This window comes from Eubalaena glacialis, chromosome 5, assembly GCF_028564815.1.
Source record: "Eubalaena glacialis isolate mEubGla1 chromosome 5, mEubGla1.1.hap2.+ XY, whole genome shotgun sequence".
NCBI lineage: Eukaryota > Metazoa > Chordata > Mammalia > Artiodactyla > Balaenidae > Eubalaena > Eubalaena glacialis.
This window is the reverse complement of record NC_083720.1, coordinates 22,881,934-22,897,125: the sequence shown is the minus strand read 5'-3', so window position 1 is coordinate 22,897,125 and position 15,192 is coordinate 22,881,934. Positions and strand designations below refer to the sequence as shown.

At 41.4% G+C, this 15,192-nt stretch overlaps 2 protein-coding genes across 3 annotated transcripts in view; both read right to left on the bottom strand.

Moving 5' to 3' along the window:
• PRSS12 (serine protease 12) overlaps positions 1-14,714 on the bottom strand; it is a 69,962-nt gene extending 55,248 nt beyond the window's left edge. For both annotated transcript variants that reach the window (XM_061191128.1, XM_061191129.1), the window contains exon 1: positions 14,142-14,714. In XM_061191128.1, coding sequence (XP_061047111.1) covers positions 14,142-14,631 — 490 coding nt within the window. In that variant the 5' untranslated portion in view covers positions 14,632-14,714. The remainder of the gene's footprint in view (positions 1-14,141) is intronic.
• LOC133091944 (ADP-ribosylation factor-like protein 6-interacting protein 1) lies at positions 420-1,028 on the bottom strand. Its single transcript, XM_061191127.1, has one exon. The coding sequence runs from the start codon at positions 1,023-1,025 to the stop codon at positions 420-422; it is 606 nt and encodes a 201-aa protein (XP_061047110.1). The 5' UTR covers positions 1,026-1,028.
• Positions 14,715-15,192: the final 478 nt, after the last annotated feature.

Sequence of the window (15,192 nt, the reverse complement as noted above, 5' to 3'; positions counted from 1 at the left end):
AGACTGTGGAAGCAGACAGTAGAACCAGCTTCCTGTAGTCACAGACCACTATCTTGTATCCAGCTAAAGCAAAGATCAACTTGAACAGTTATCCCAAGCCGCTGTTAACTGTACTAAAGGATGACGTTCACCACTGTATTATTTTAAAAGTAAGAGTTCAATTAACCCTGGGTGAGAAAAACCAAGACAAGTGGTAATGATGAATGAGTTGTCCAAATAAGGCCAGCTGATGACAACACACCCTTGAAGACACTGGGCATAAAGCCTTACTTGGCAATTCGGAGTTTCTACTAACTAAGGGCAGAATGAGGGACAGCAAAGAGCTACATCTGTAACATTTTAGCATCCAGACAGCGTAACAGACACTGTCCCCAAGGACAATGTATACGCCATTAATCACACTGAATAAAGCAGATGTATTATTCATTTTTCTTTTCTTTTTGTTTGAGAAGCTTGTTTATCTCTCTTTTGGCCATTCCAATGTACTTCGAGATGATTCCATGTTGGTTTAGTCCAGGAAGCAAGAGTAAGAAAGTCACTATCAGGTAGGTGAGAAGGAGGTTGTGGACTTGCTGTCCCACCCAAGCAACCGCAGCAAGAGAAATGATCATGGTCATGAAGTACATTTTAGGCTTTTCTTCCTTTAGCGTAAAGAGGCGTTTCCACCAGCCCACAGCTCTGCGTCGAGTTTTTACTAGATTGCTGCAAATTTCATGGAATCTCTGCTGTTGCTCAGTGGTCCATTTATTGGAGCCAAAAATTCTAGGCGCTAGACTGGGAACAAGGTAGTCAGCCAAGCACAAACACATAACAAAACAGGAAACACCTGATAGAACGGATGGATCTAGATAGTAGATAGTCAGAAACACCAAAGAAACCACACCCATGATGGCAGGTGGAAACCAGGCTCTTTCCCATCGGAGGACTTTATCTGCCATCAGCATCACTTCTCCCCATCCTTGCAGCTGCTCTTCCAGACTTGCAGTCTCTGCAGCCAGCAGGCTGCGATTATCTCCTTCCGCCATTGTTCCCGAGGCGCCCCCTCAGCGAGTGCAAGACGCCCCCAAAGCCCTGCCTTCCTCAGAGGCACTCACGACAACCCTAGCCTGCTTCTTTCTTTAAATGAGGATTTAGCAGGCTCTTTTTTTTTTTTGGTAATTAACATCCTGATGTCAATGCTAATGATACTTTCTTTTATCTAGGCAAAGTCCAATTATGCTTTTCAAAGGGAAAAATTGGAAGACTATGACTAATGGCTGATAATTGCATCCCAAGTATTAGATTACATTACATATTAAGTTCTTATCATTTATGGATCACTTTCCATCTTCACATGAGGTCATAGATTAAAAAAAAACAGAGAAACTAAATTCAATGTTCTGTTTATAAATTACCTGTTATATCTTCCTTCTATCTGATTTGTTCTTCCACTAAAGAAGAATAAAATGCTTTTCCCCTTTTAGCCTCCAGCACTAGTCGTGACAAGTCTAAAGCTTATGTCTATAAGTTCAGAAAGATGTTAAGTGTTGAAAGCATTGCCTAATGTTAGTCTTAGGGAAACTGCCGCTAGGTAGAGTAGTTTGGTGTAACTGAATGAATGGCCCTGGAACTTCACTTCCCCTTACATACCATCCCACTCAGCTGCTCCACAGTCCACGATTTGAGTCATTCTTTTCAGTCTTAAAAGAGTCAAAATTTAAATTCCAGCACCCCTGGGGAAAATAATATTTTAAGTCTTATCCCTTAAGTGTGGATCAAAGTGGTTACTAGACTTATCGTGGTGATCATTTCAAAACGTATGCAACTATCCAATCACTATGCTGTACATCTGAAACTAACATAATATCATACATCAAATATATTTCAGTGTTTTTAAAGAAGTGTGGATCAAAGGCCTACATTTCTCTTCTCATTGGCATTGGTTTTCAGAGTGGGTACTGACGGGCAGCAATTGGGACACTTGCAGAGATAGAATCAAACTCAGACAACTTAAAAATTTCATAAAATTCTGTGAAAAGTCGCTTAGGATGGCCTTTATTTCATAGGTAAAGAAATTAAGAAATGAAATTCTACCAAAATTTTCTGGCATGTTTTGCATATTTCAAAGTCATTATGTATGGCTTTATAATGATTTTCTGAAAACATCAGATTCACAAATCAGCCATACATTTCATTTGCACTAGCCTAGTCATCTACCATTATTACTTTCCACATAATCATCCTTAAAAAATGTAACTATTTAAGAGAAACATATCCTATTTCTCATGACAAATACAAAGTGTCAATTAATTCAAACAAAAGGCAATAATAAATGGATGCAAACACTGCACTGCCAAATCCTGATTATTCAGGAGGGAACATGGGTGTGGGTCATTCATATGGCAGATAATCTAAAAATCATTCATATATTCAACCAAGCAAGAGGAAGCCCTAACTAGCTCGGTGAAAACTGTGAACTGCAGAATATTTTTAAAGAAATACGTCTGAAGAGTTTAACGAACTTTAATGTTTTTTTAATCACAAAATGTCTTCTATAGAGACCCACATAATATTATGCACAGTACAAATGCCAGCAGTTTATTTCAAAGAATTCATTTGTTCACCTGAAACAAATGTTTATTTGAAATGATATTTAATCTATTATCTGTTTATTAATTCACCACCACCACCACCAAATTATTCATGTGAAAGCGGTGGAAGAAATTTCTAGTAATGAAAACAAACTGGAACTCTACTTATGCATGTTAAGTAATCATAATAAAATGTAAAATATTGCCTAAATCACTAAAAAACTATCAAGAAGAAATGATGCATGCATATCATCTAAATGATTAAGGCATCTACAAATGAGAAGGCGAAGACTCTGCATAAAGTATAATTGTTACCATAACATCATTATAATGAAAATGATAACACTGGAAATAATTTCCAGGTCAACTATCAGTTCCACCATCATTTCTCAGATGCTCCCAACATGCTGTGAAAGCCTGGATTCATTTAGCTGCATCTGCTATATGGCAAGAAAGGTGGAGTGCTCATCCAATTTTCCTTTAACAAATGAAGACAAATATTTGCAATTCTGGAAAGGCAATTTGCATGTCAATGACTAATTAATCCTCTATCAGAATCCATTCCCAACACCAACATCCCCAAGGCACACACCTTCCTAGCAGCGCCCCTCCACACAGTTTATCCTTTCCTTAAGGCCATAAAAATTTCCAAAATATTCTGAGTAATCATCTACCTTGAACTCTTACTGGTATGTAATTCTGTGAAGTTCACAATTCTTCTAATAATTTTTTGAAAGAGCTTTTTAAAAAAAAATCAGCTTAATAATATGCCTAAAATAATAAAAGCATGAACACACAATTCACACTACGCACATTTAAGACAGGCAGTAGTTTTTGTTTGGTTTTGGTTTTACTTTGTTCTTGCTTCATTGATTCTCTTAGAATGGTTGAGATGGTTGAACTGTAATTCATTTCCCTTCATTTATGGATGTGTAAGCTATGGACCCAATCAACTGAGCAGTTGCAGAGCCACGACCTCCTAGATTCCCACCCTTGCTATGGTCCCCTTGTCTCTCAATCTGAGCAAAGACCCTGTGATGTAATAAGCACCTTTCAATACCTCAGCTACCACTTTATGCATTCTGACATGTTGGTTTTCACCATTCTATTTGAAGTATTACAACTAATCTACCAAACATTACATGGGGATAAACTAGCCAGGCAGAAGCATAAGACAGCTTGAAGAGTTTCTCTACACTGCACAACAGGAGAGAAGTAGCTTTCTGGTGATCTACATCTGAGGCTGATCCTCCAGTGGAGGCTGATTTGTCCCATCGGCTGTACAAATTTGTAGGAGAACTATACATTTGCACAAATTTATAGGTGCACAATTACAAGAGGAAATACCCTTAGCTCAATGGAAAAAAAAAAAAGAGAGAGAGAGAGAGAGGATGAAACAATAAAGCAATCCACAAAGCTCATCGCCTGGTAAACTCATTTCTATTGCTACCTTACTAATAATAAAGTTCTTCAGATAAATTCTAGACCAATTCTTTGGCGATATTGCTCCACTGTCACAGTCTCTTATTATCAAAAATTGATCCGTCCGTCCTCCTTCGCTCACACTCTCCTACTCCAGCCCAGTGCTTCGCGATGTTCCTCATAGTCTCTGCTAATGCCTCTGGGCCACACCCCAGTGAATCCAGGGCTGCACAGTCTTAAAGTCTCTCATGTGCCAATTTGATGGAAAATATTCTATTCTAAGTATTCCTATTTTTAAAATGTGGTAATAACAATAATTTAAAAGTTGAAGTCTCAAACAGAGGTTTTAGGTCAACTATAATAAGCATTGCAAATTTATAGACTAAACCAGTAACAGAAGAAAGTCTGGAACTATGAAGCTATGCATGATGGCACGTCATGGAGAGGAGCCCCAGAGTTCATGAAATGAATTGTTGCAAAAAACAACAACGACAACAACAAAAACCAGTCAGCTGTACCAGTCTGCTGCTATTACAGCTACCTAAAGGCAAAACGTGCCAGTGCACAACAATGGTAAGAATTCTACTACCTTCATTCCCTGCCAAAAATGTTGAGCTTACTGTCATTTTAGTTTACTATTATTTTTCTTCTATGTAAATGTATCTCCAGTTTTATAAAGGAAAAGGAACATAAAAGATTTTTGTTACAGAAATTTGCTTTGTGGACAACTTTGCTAAAAAACAGGTATTCCTAAAACAAAGAGACATTCCAAGGGGTTCTCTTTAACCATGTTATCAGCCTCTCTCGATACAAGGTAATCTAGAGAAGGACAGCTAACTAGATTAAAATTGTCTTCACAAGTCTCATTGGTTTTATAGTTTTTAAGGCTATTGTGATGGGCTGAATACTATTCCCCCAAAAGATGTGGAAGTACTGACTTCCAGTGCCTATGAATACTCGTGACTTTATTTGGAAATAGGGTCTTTGCAGATGATCAAGATAAGATGAGATCATTAGGGAGGGCTCTAATCCAACATGACTATATTCTCATAAAAAGTAGAAATCTGGACAGAGCCACATATAGGGAGAACACCACCTGAAGGTTGCAGCTAAGTTCCACAAGCCAAGGAACTATCAGAAGCTAGGAGACAGCCCTGGAACAGATCCTTCCCTAGTGCCTTGAGAGGAAGCATGGCTCTGCTGACACTGATCTTGGACTTCTAGTCTCCAGAACTGTGAAATAATAAGTTTCTTTGTTTAAGCCACTCAGTTTGTGGTACTCATTACAGCAGCCCTAGCAAACTAATAGAGCCATTATGGTATTACCCCTCCTTGGACAGCTGGCAAAACCTCCCTTCTCATACTCCATACTTCAAGGAGGCCTAACAGAAATATTAGGAAAGGAACCAAATAGGTCAGCTATCTTTGTTCTCTAAATCCAGCTCATTCCAAAATAAACCAAATGAAAAGACATGCCTATCTAGTTAACTCCTTAAAATATATTTATAGAATAGCACTCACTTGAAGACAAAGAAAAACAGCAAAAACAAAGATCCATCCCAGTAGTGTTTTCTGAATAGAATTAATAATAAATATTTTAAAAATCTTTTAAAGTCACAGTTTGATAAATGAGTAAAAGAAAATTAATGTTATCACACAGATCCTTTCTCATCTATTACTGAACTTCAGAGAGGCACAAAATAATTAATTTTAGTCATTTCTATTGTTCTGGTGGAATCAGAAAGAATCCATGCTGGTGACATCAAGCTATTCTTCAGATCCTTGACAAAAGGTATACTTGAAGCTGAAAATGATGCAGAAATTTCAGTTTATGAACTATTTAAAAGAATAGAAAAAAGCCCATTACATGTTGGACAATTTAGTACACATATTTGACAATGAAACATAATCTTTTGTCTTATACCAAAGGCAACACTGGAAAAATATACTAAATGATCATTTCCTATCTTAATTATAAAATACAGACAAAAAATCACACTCCCTAAAAACAACTGAATTGGGCAGCAGTTAGCTGAATTTTTCAAGTACGGTAGGGGAGGTTACATTAATTTTTATGTTTCTTTTTTCCTACACCTTATTTGATGGTACTGAGGTATTCTATTTTGTGTATGATTACATTTACCCATAACTGAAACCAGTTTAGCATTGCGAAATAGATTTTATTCAAATCATGCCATGTCAAAATGAAATCAAATCATCTTTTAACGTACGAAGCATTCCCCTGAACTATTACCCAACTGAACTATATTTGCCTCCATTAGTTCACATCTATAATTCATATTAATTGTTCATTTATTATTCATGTAGATACCTTTAGTACTGAGAAAAAATAGGAACTGGTCTGGTTCAAAATGAGAGCATATCCTCTGTAAGCAATTCTACCCATTTACAGTGGGCTTATTAGAAATTTATAAATCTTATCGATTATTTGCGGGTTTAAAAAGTTATATAATATTATATAAAAGAAGACTCTATGCAAGATTAAGTTATGGTACACTAACAATACATGCATTTAAATAACTGGAGCAGAAAATTCCACAAATTGTTTGTCTCTGAACTATCCACACATAAACACATGGTAAGGGTATTACCATTTTATTGTACAACTCTGAATGATGAAATTAAACTACACTTAATAGTAATCGTAGCTGTCTCCCAAAACACATATCACAGGAAAGGTAATAAAAATGCTTAGTACTCTCCTGACATCTCAACCAGAGAGTGGCCATCCTCAACTAGAGGACACAGGTGAATTCTTATTCATCTTTGTAAATTCTGCCCCTAGTGTGAACTCAGTAAATGTTTCATGAAATCTACTCTTGCCTTTCTACAAGAATCAGCATTTCTCAGTCTTTGTGTCTCTCTGGTGATCCTAATAAAAAGTATGAAGCTGAATGTGCATACATGGCTTCTGGGGGCAAATCTCATTACTTTAGTGTTTTGCAAACAATAAAATTTTTATTAATATTGTTGTGCTAATTTTCAGGAAGAGGAAGAAGAGGTGAGAGGAGGTGACTGCTCTGGAAAAGTTAGATGCAAAGGAGGCAAAATTCAACATTTCCTGATTTTCTAACAACAGCATGTCAACCATGTAGAAGGCAGTCTACAACAATTGTTCATATAGCGCACAACTAAACTCTCGTCTGCTATGCAGACTAAAGGGACAGGCTTCAGAGGATTTCTTTCTTTACAGGTTAATTCAAGGGGGAAAAAATTTAAAAATTAGAATTAAACACTGTTTACCTAACAACTGAACCAAACTTCCATATTCTTAACACTGGAATTATTCATTGCAGACATAAATTGCTAGAGCTGCAAATAGCATCTTAAAACAAGTAAATATGCTCTACCAATTAAATCAATGTCTAAATGTTATTCATCTACATATGGCGAAAAAAATGCGTGAAGCGTTTCACAGTGTAATTTTTTACATTACTTATAACTATTTTCTAATTGCATTGTTTCCCCAATGCAGGTTTTCCCCGCTATCCAAAAGTAGAATTTTCCTATGAAACCTTTTGTAAGCCAAAATGGCATAAAGCCAAGAAGCAACTAACCTTAGGACATATCTTGCTAAGAGATGCACAAAATAAATTGAGAAAAAGCACAGATGCTCACAGACACAGCTCAAAGCCTGACAGCAGCCTGACGCTGAGATACTGAGCGTAGTTCCTGGAGAAGGAGCTTAGGGGCGCCACTCTCACTGCTCTGGGTGTGCGCTGCCTCTGTAATGGCTCACTGCAAAACAAACACTGAACGCTCTTTTCAATTTTCACCTTTCATTTTTTGCTCTTTCATAAGAGCAAAAATTCTCTTTGGATTTCTTTTCTAGCAGAAACAGGTACTAATGTAGGTCTTCTGTAAAAGTGAAGTGCATAAAGCAAACTTTCACAAAGTGGGGGATACCTGTATAAGGACTTATGGTCAGGCCACCCAAGACGGCAGTTCTCGGGCTCTCTGTACATCCCCTGCTCGACCAGCCCCTGCTTCACCTACACCCTACTCACGCGACTGACCTTCCCTCTTAATCATAGAGCCTAATAGTAAACGCTACACACTTGCCCCAGCTCCAGCTAGAGACTGTTTTAATTTTTAGATCAGAACATCTCCACTATGATAGCTTATCAAAGGGGTGGTGAGGGGCTGTGCTCCCCTGCTGGTTTCCCTGGTAACCAATGAGCCAACCTGATGTCAATTCCCTCTGTAACTGGTAACCTCCCTCTCTACCCCCTCATCCCCCACCCTCACTCCTACTCCTCCCACCCCCCCAGCCCCCTATACACACACACATACACACACACACACAACACACACACATACACACACACACACCCGTAGCAAAGACTGCTGCCATGTCCTGCCCACCCCCTGCTGCACATGGTGGGATGTTGCTCCAGGACCTTACTTCAGAGATGTAAGATCCCCCATCCATTAAACCATTGACGTCTCTGTCGCTGACTCTGGGCTCTTTCTTCGGTCAGGAGGCTGGGCAAGTACTGGGCTTGCAGGCCTGAGGGGTGCAGCCCAACAAGGACAAACCTCAACCACAGACTCTGTGGCAGACTCTGTCGGTTCTCCTCAATAACTATCTGCTTTCTCCCTGCCAGTATTGTCCCCATGTGTTCAGAGGTCAATCCTGACTAATCTAGGCAAGCATGGTAATTGCATTTTCCTTCCCAGATAGTGCCAGGAAGGTCTGGCCAATGAAATACAGGAGGAAAACTGTGGGGGAATTCTGGGAAGGCCTCCTTGCATTTTCAATGGGACATACATGAAGAGGGGGCTCTATCTTTCTTCTTCAAGTTGTTCTATCTCGATATGAAATCTGGAATAACCATTAGCCTAAGGATAAAAGCCACACTTTGAAAATAAAGGAATCAAGAGTAGTAGAGAAATAGAGCTGTACCATGTTGGAGCCTGACTTCTTGTAATATGAACAACAAATCTTATTTCTTCAGTCATTTTGAATTGGGTTTTCTATTCTTTGCCACCAAAACCACCTTAACTGATCCAAGCCACACTCATACCCAAGTTCGTAATTATCATGTTTCCTCTTCCAAACTTTTCACAGCCATCCTTGTTTTCAGTTAGTCATAATGTATATAAATTTTGTATCCATATTTTCCCCTTAACATTATTGTGAGCATTTTTCCATTTTTTATAGACAATCTTTGTGATTATCACTTTAGGAGCTGCAGAGTATTCATCGAATAAAGAGATCTCTGGGTAATACCTTATTATTTGATATTTAGGTTTGCCTTCACAGTTATAAACCAAATTACTTTTGCAAAGGTTACCTTCACACACACACACACACACACACACACACACACACACACACACACCAAGGACTGCATATATATGCAGAGAGAGAGAGTATTTGTGAGTCCAGGAAAATCACTCATAAAAGGCAGTAGTAAGTGGTTATCTAATTTTCTTCTTAAAAAAAAAATTCACACTAGTAAAAAGTCAGACAATGCCCCAAATCAAAGTATTTTATATCTGCCTTAGCCTGAAAAGCAGAGTGAGCTCAATATTTAAAATCCAGCCAGGAAATGTATCAAATCTGTTATTGCTAATAAATGTTTTTCAGCACCTGCTACGTAGAATCAAGATGCAGCATTAAAAAAGTTTAAAAAGGGACTGCTTTCTACCAACTTCTTAAATTAACCTTCACTTCAAACACCAGACGGACTTCAAAGAGTACAGCCTGTATCATCCCACAAGTCCGCTATCTCTAGCTGAATCAGGAGACTTGGGTGAACTAATCTGCATGACATGACAAAAACTCAGATCTATGAATCACTCTTTCTGGTAAAATTGAAACCATTCAACTCAGATTGGGACTTGAACCCACATGCTGGGACTCAAACCCGGCCAAAACCCAGATTGGGACTTGAACCCATGGTCTTTTAATTGAGATCACACACCTGGTCTCAGGACTTATTGAAGCTCAGGTTCTTGACGTCTAGTCGCAGAAAGAATTCAGTGAGAGACAAAGTAATAGATAAGAAGTGGATTTATTTAGAGAGAAACACATTCCACAGATAGAGTGTGGGCCATCTCAGAAGGTGAGAGGCCCTGAAATATGGTGTGGTTAGTTTTTATGGGCTGGGTAATTTCATAGGCTAATGAGTGGGAGGATGGGATTTCCAGGAATTGGGCCACTGCCCACTTTTTGATCTTTGATCAGCCTCAGAACTGCCAAGGCACTGGTGGGTGTATCATTTAGCATGCTAATATATTACAGTGAGCATATAATGAGGCTCAAGGTCCACTGGAAGTCAAATCTTCCGCCATCTTGGACCTAGTTGGTTCTACCCAGTTTTTGTCATGTCCTATGGCTACGTCATTCTTTTAAAGGTTGTGCCCTGCCCCTTCCCTCCTGTTTCAAAATCTCAATCATTAGAGCATTATCGTTTATTATACCTATTTTACCCATCAGTCATCAGTCACCTAGGGTTGAGTTCCACTTGGCTGCTTGTAACAAAGAGGAGCTCCTAGCACAGTGCAAGCAAGTTGCCCCACCTGCCACACCAACTGGAGACTGGAAAAGGGATCCCTCTTTCTAGTCAGGAAGCTCCAAATTATTGCAAGGTATTGTTGGGGGGAATCCGTTGCCTGTTAATTCTTCCTATAGAAATGTGAAAATAATCTGGCTCACATTCAGTTAATAATCATATTCTGGTGAACTAAGTTGTTATTATCCCACACTGGTCAAACAAAACCATTTTCTAAAACCACACAAAAAGTTACCATAGGCCTGCCTTATGCTTGATCCTAAATCTAGCAGGATTAAGTCACAGAATGGTAGACTCAGCTGACATGATCACCCACCGCTACACAGCTTAGGTGGGTTCTGATGCCCTCCCATGGTTTTCCCTGACTGTGACAAAGGGTCTTCAGCCTCCAAATCACCTTGACTGCTCATTAGAAATGCACATTCCTGAGCCGAATTCCTTAGCTTACTTAATAAGGGTCTCTGAAGGCTAGAGCCCACGTATCTGCATTTGAATAAGCCCCCACGTGATTCTAAGGCTCATTTTAAGAACTAACTCCCAGGGCTGATTCAGGGTGAATCCCCCAAATGATTCTTTGTTACTAATTTGCAAGTTTCACACAACCAGGGCCCAGGCATCATCTTTCTTGTTCTCAGATATTTGAGCCACTGGAGTGTCCACGCCCTGCCCTGGCTCACCTGATATCCCCCTGCCACCCCTTCAACTTGGTTTCAACCAACTCTCCACCTCAGGGGCACCAACGTCCTCATTACTCTCGATGCAAACAGGTACATGACTCTGGCCTCCAGTTTATTTTTTAAAGGAGGGATTTCATTACAATAAATTTTCTTTCCTTTGGGCCTTTTTTTTTTTTTTTTTTTGGTTAAAAAAGAGAAAGAAAGAAAGAAAAGAAAAAGAAAACCCTGGATATTCTCAAGTCAGAAGAGACTGGAAATCATGTACATTGGACCAAACATAAATTCCTTTCTCTTTCTTTTTAAACTAGTCTTTAAACTACAAGAATAGGATCATTAGACAGTACAGATATTTCTACATGTTTATATAATTAAAGAATAAAATGAGCTGTGGAGTGAAATGTGCACTATCTTTTAATGTTGCTATAAGAATTAAATGAGGGACTTCCCTGGTGGTCCAGTGGGTAATACTCTGCGCTCCCAATGCAGGGGGCCCGGGTTCGATCCCTGGTCAGGGAACTAGAAACCACGTGCATGCTACAACTAAGAAGCCCACATGCCGCAACTAAAAAAAAAAAAGATCCCGCATGCCACAACGAAGATCCCGTGTGCCACAACCAAGACCCGGCGCAGCCAAATAAATAAATAGTTTTTTAAAAAAAAAGAATTAAATGAGAAAACTAACATATAAAATGCTTAGCTCAGCATCCAACAAAGAGTGAATGCTCAATAAATCTTACCTGTTATTATCAGGCCAGGGTGTTTTGGTACACGCTCAGTGCTGGGAAAGTCCTTTGAATAAATCTGTTTCAAAGCTGCCTTCCTCCGGATAAGGAGACTAAAGCTCTGGGGGTTGAGTCTTACTCAACACTACATAGCTACTGGCAGAGCCAAAGCGGACACCAGTGTTTTCTAAAGCACAATTCCATATTCTTTTCACCACTCCATGACAGCTTTGTTCACACTCTTAACTGAAATGTGAAATGTGGAACGAAAAAAGTCATAGGTTCAGAATATGCCAGTCATTTGGAAGGTATGAGTTACATCCAATCAGAATGTGAGGAGTAAGTGACAGAATGGGTTATCAAGACTAAGCCTGTGAGAGTAATTAAATTATTACATAGCCAGCAGATTGCTGTCCTGTTTTTTTTCTTTTTCTTTTTTTTTGGGGGGGGGGAGCGGGGGGAGAATTTATCTCCCATCTTGGGTGGTTTCTTTTGTTTCTCTTGTGTTCAACCATTTTACTCCAGGAAGTACACACACTATTACACAGTGTTCAGAGTTCTGTCTAGTGAGAATTGACTATGAACATAAAGGAATCACAAAGAGTGTGTTGCTGTTAGGTTTAAATTTCTTTTCAACACAAGAGGGTGGGGAAAATCAATGAACAAGCTACTCTCCTCATTTGGAATATAAAGTGAAAAGAATTATGTGTCAGAAAGAGAACAATAGATCTACTGTTTTAACTCTGAAATCCATTTATTTATGTATATGTATATACAATAGGAAATATGAAATATAATAATAGAAATATGAAAAAACTGTCAGTGTTTGCTAAACATGAGATTTTACTACAAATAATCTCTTACAGTAAATAGTGAAACAATGCTAGGGCTCTCTGCTTGATATCACCTCAAATTTTTTACAGCCACATTGGCATTCTGTCTGTGAAACACAAGTATAGCGATGACTTCATTCTCTAGGATAAAGATTAATTGATCTTAACCTTCCTATCACTTTCCTTTAACTCAAAGCACTAATGCAATTGAAGGCACAGATAAATAAAAATTTCTGAAGGGAAAGAATGGCCCTGTGAAAGTTAACCTCCAAATTACCTCCAAAAGGTACAAAGTACAACATATCTCAGAATCACAATCAGTGAAACCGCTGCCCCACAGCTTGAATGGAGAGCTGCCAAAAAAAGAATTTTTAAAGAAAATCCAAACTTTGAAGGACATGTAAGGTTTTTTTTTCCACAACTATTAAAGAAACAAAAAAGCCCTAATGTTAAACAAAACACCAACTCAAAACAAACACTGTTCAAAGGCCGATTATTCACTTACATTAAATCTATTAATGTGATGCTTTTATTACCACAAAACCAAAACATCTTACCAACTTTATCTCTTTACCAACTGATCCCGATTTTCCACAAACAACATATACAGCTGAATACTGGCACTCTTGAAAACCGTACTTGACTATCAAGTTGCTTCTTCCCTAAGATAGTTACTATTCTGATCTCTTTTCCCTTTCTTTTTTCTTCACTCACTGATGATATTTATCACACTGTGCCCCAGAACATGAACATCCTTTTGACAAGTTGTATTTTGGCCGGGAAATTTTGCCAAACTTTTTCAAATATGTGTCAATGGTGGGAGTAAGGCAGAAATTTTACCACGTTTTCCCAAATCGGGTCGGGGGGGTGGGGGGAAGGTTATTGATTGTCATATTAGATTTAATATTTCCCTTTCCAAAACAAGTCATTAGAAACTATCTCCTCCTTTGCTTTGCCTCTTCTACGTAAATATGGTAACATTCTGAAGGCAAGATGATGCAGAAAACACACATCCTCCCAACGCATGCGCGCGCGCCCACACACACACACACACACACACACACACACACACACACACACACACACGGCAGAGACAAGACCTTATCCAGGAACCCAGAGCGCAGCACTTTCCAGAGAAACTATCACCCCAAATAACCTTCACACACGAAGCCCGCCTTGCTAATTCAAAGTCACGGTACCAAGGTACTTGGATGGTAACTCAGTGGCAGCCCACCATCACACTGAGCGAGGCAAACACGCAATCCCACCCCCTCTCACTCTCTCTCTAGCTAGGAGAGGAACACCTAATGCCCTCTCCTAGCTAGGGTGGCTCCCCGCCAGTCCGGGTCGCCGCCGCTGCCCCGAGGCCACTCACCGTGTCTGCAGTCGCAGTAGCCCCAGTCCACCTTGCCGTGGGCGTTCCCATAGAAGCACCAGGGTCTGCCCGCGCCGTCGGGGCTCCGGCAAAAGTTGTGGCGCTGCCCTCGCAGTTGAGCCCAGCCTGCCGGGGGCGACCGCTCGAGGAACGGTGGCACCTCTGCCCAGCGCAGGCAAGAGGCGCCGAAGTCCGTCACGTTGACCCAGGGCTCGCCGGCGGGGCAGTCCCCGGCGCGCGGCCCGGGCGTGTGCCGGGCGTGGAGGGCGTGCAGGCGCGGGGCCCGGAGCGCCGCCGGGGGGCGCGGGACGCGCGGCAGAGGCGTCCTCTGTGGACGCTGCTGGGTAGGAAGGTAATAAGGGTACTGGGGACCCGGAGGGGGCGAATGGCGATGGCGGTGGTGGAGGGGATAACTGAGGACCGGATCAAAGCTGACCACTCCGGGGAGCGCCCCGAAAATCAGAGCCACCGCGAAGCGGGCGAGCGTCATGGTGCCAGAGCAGCGGCGTTTGCTCCATACTCCCCCTGCTCCGCGGGTTCTGAAGGGTAGGCGAGGAGGGGGCGAGGGCGGGGCTGCGCGTCCCTGGAATCCCCTACTCGAGCCCCCTCCCGTCCCCCGCGCGCGGTCCGCCTTCCCCTCCCCACCTCGCCTCCCGCCGCGGAGCCCCGGCCGTGCCTCTGCTCCTGCGCCTCGGGAGCGATCGCGGGAGGGGAAATCTTGCGCTCCGCGGAGCCCCGGCTGGTGGAGAGGACCCGCCAAGAGAAGACGCGGACCCGGCAGACAGTGGCGGGGCCGGAGCCCCAGGTAGCCTGCAGTGACACGGCCCCGGGAACTCTGCCCCCTGGCTGCCGGCACGGGGCGCGCAGTCTCGCCCCGGAGCCGGACCTCCGCGCGGCCGCTGCCTGGCTCCCGGCTGTCAGCCCGCCCGGCCGGGTCGGACCAGCTGCTGGCACCGCTGCGGCCTCAGTGTGCCCGAGCCAAGCCCGAGGGTGCCAATGAGGGGGACGGTCTTGGCCGCTCCTTGCCAGCAGGCGACACCACTATAGCCCC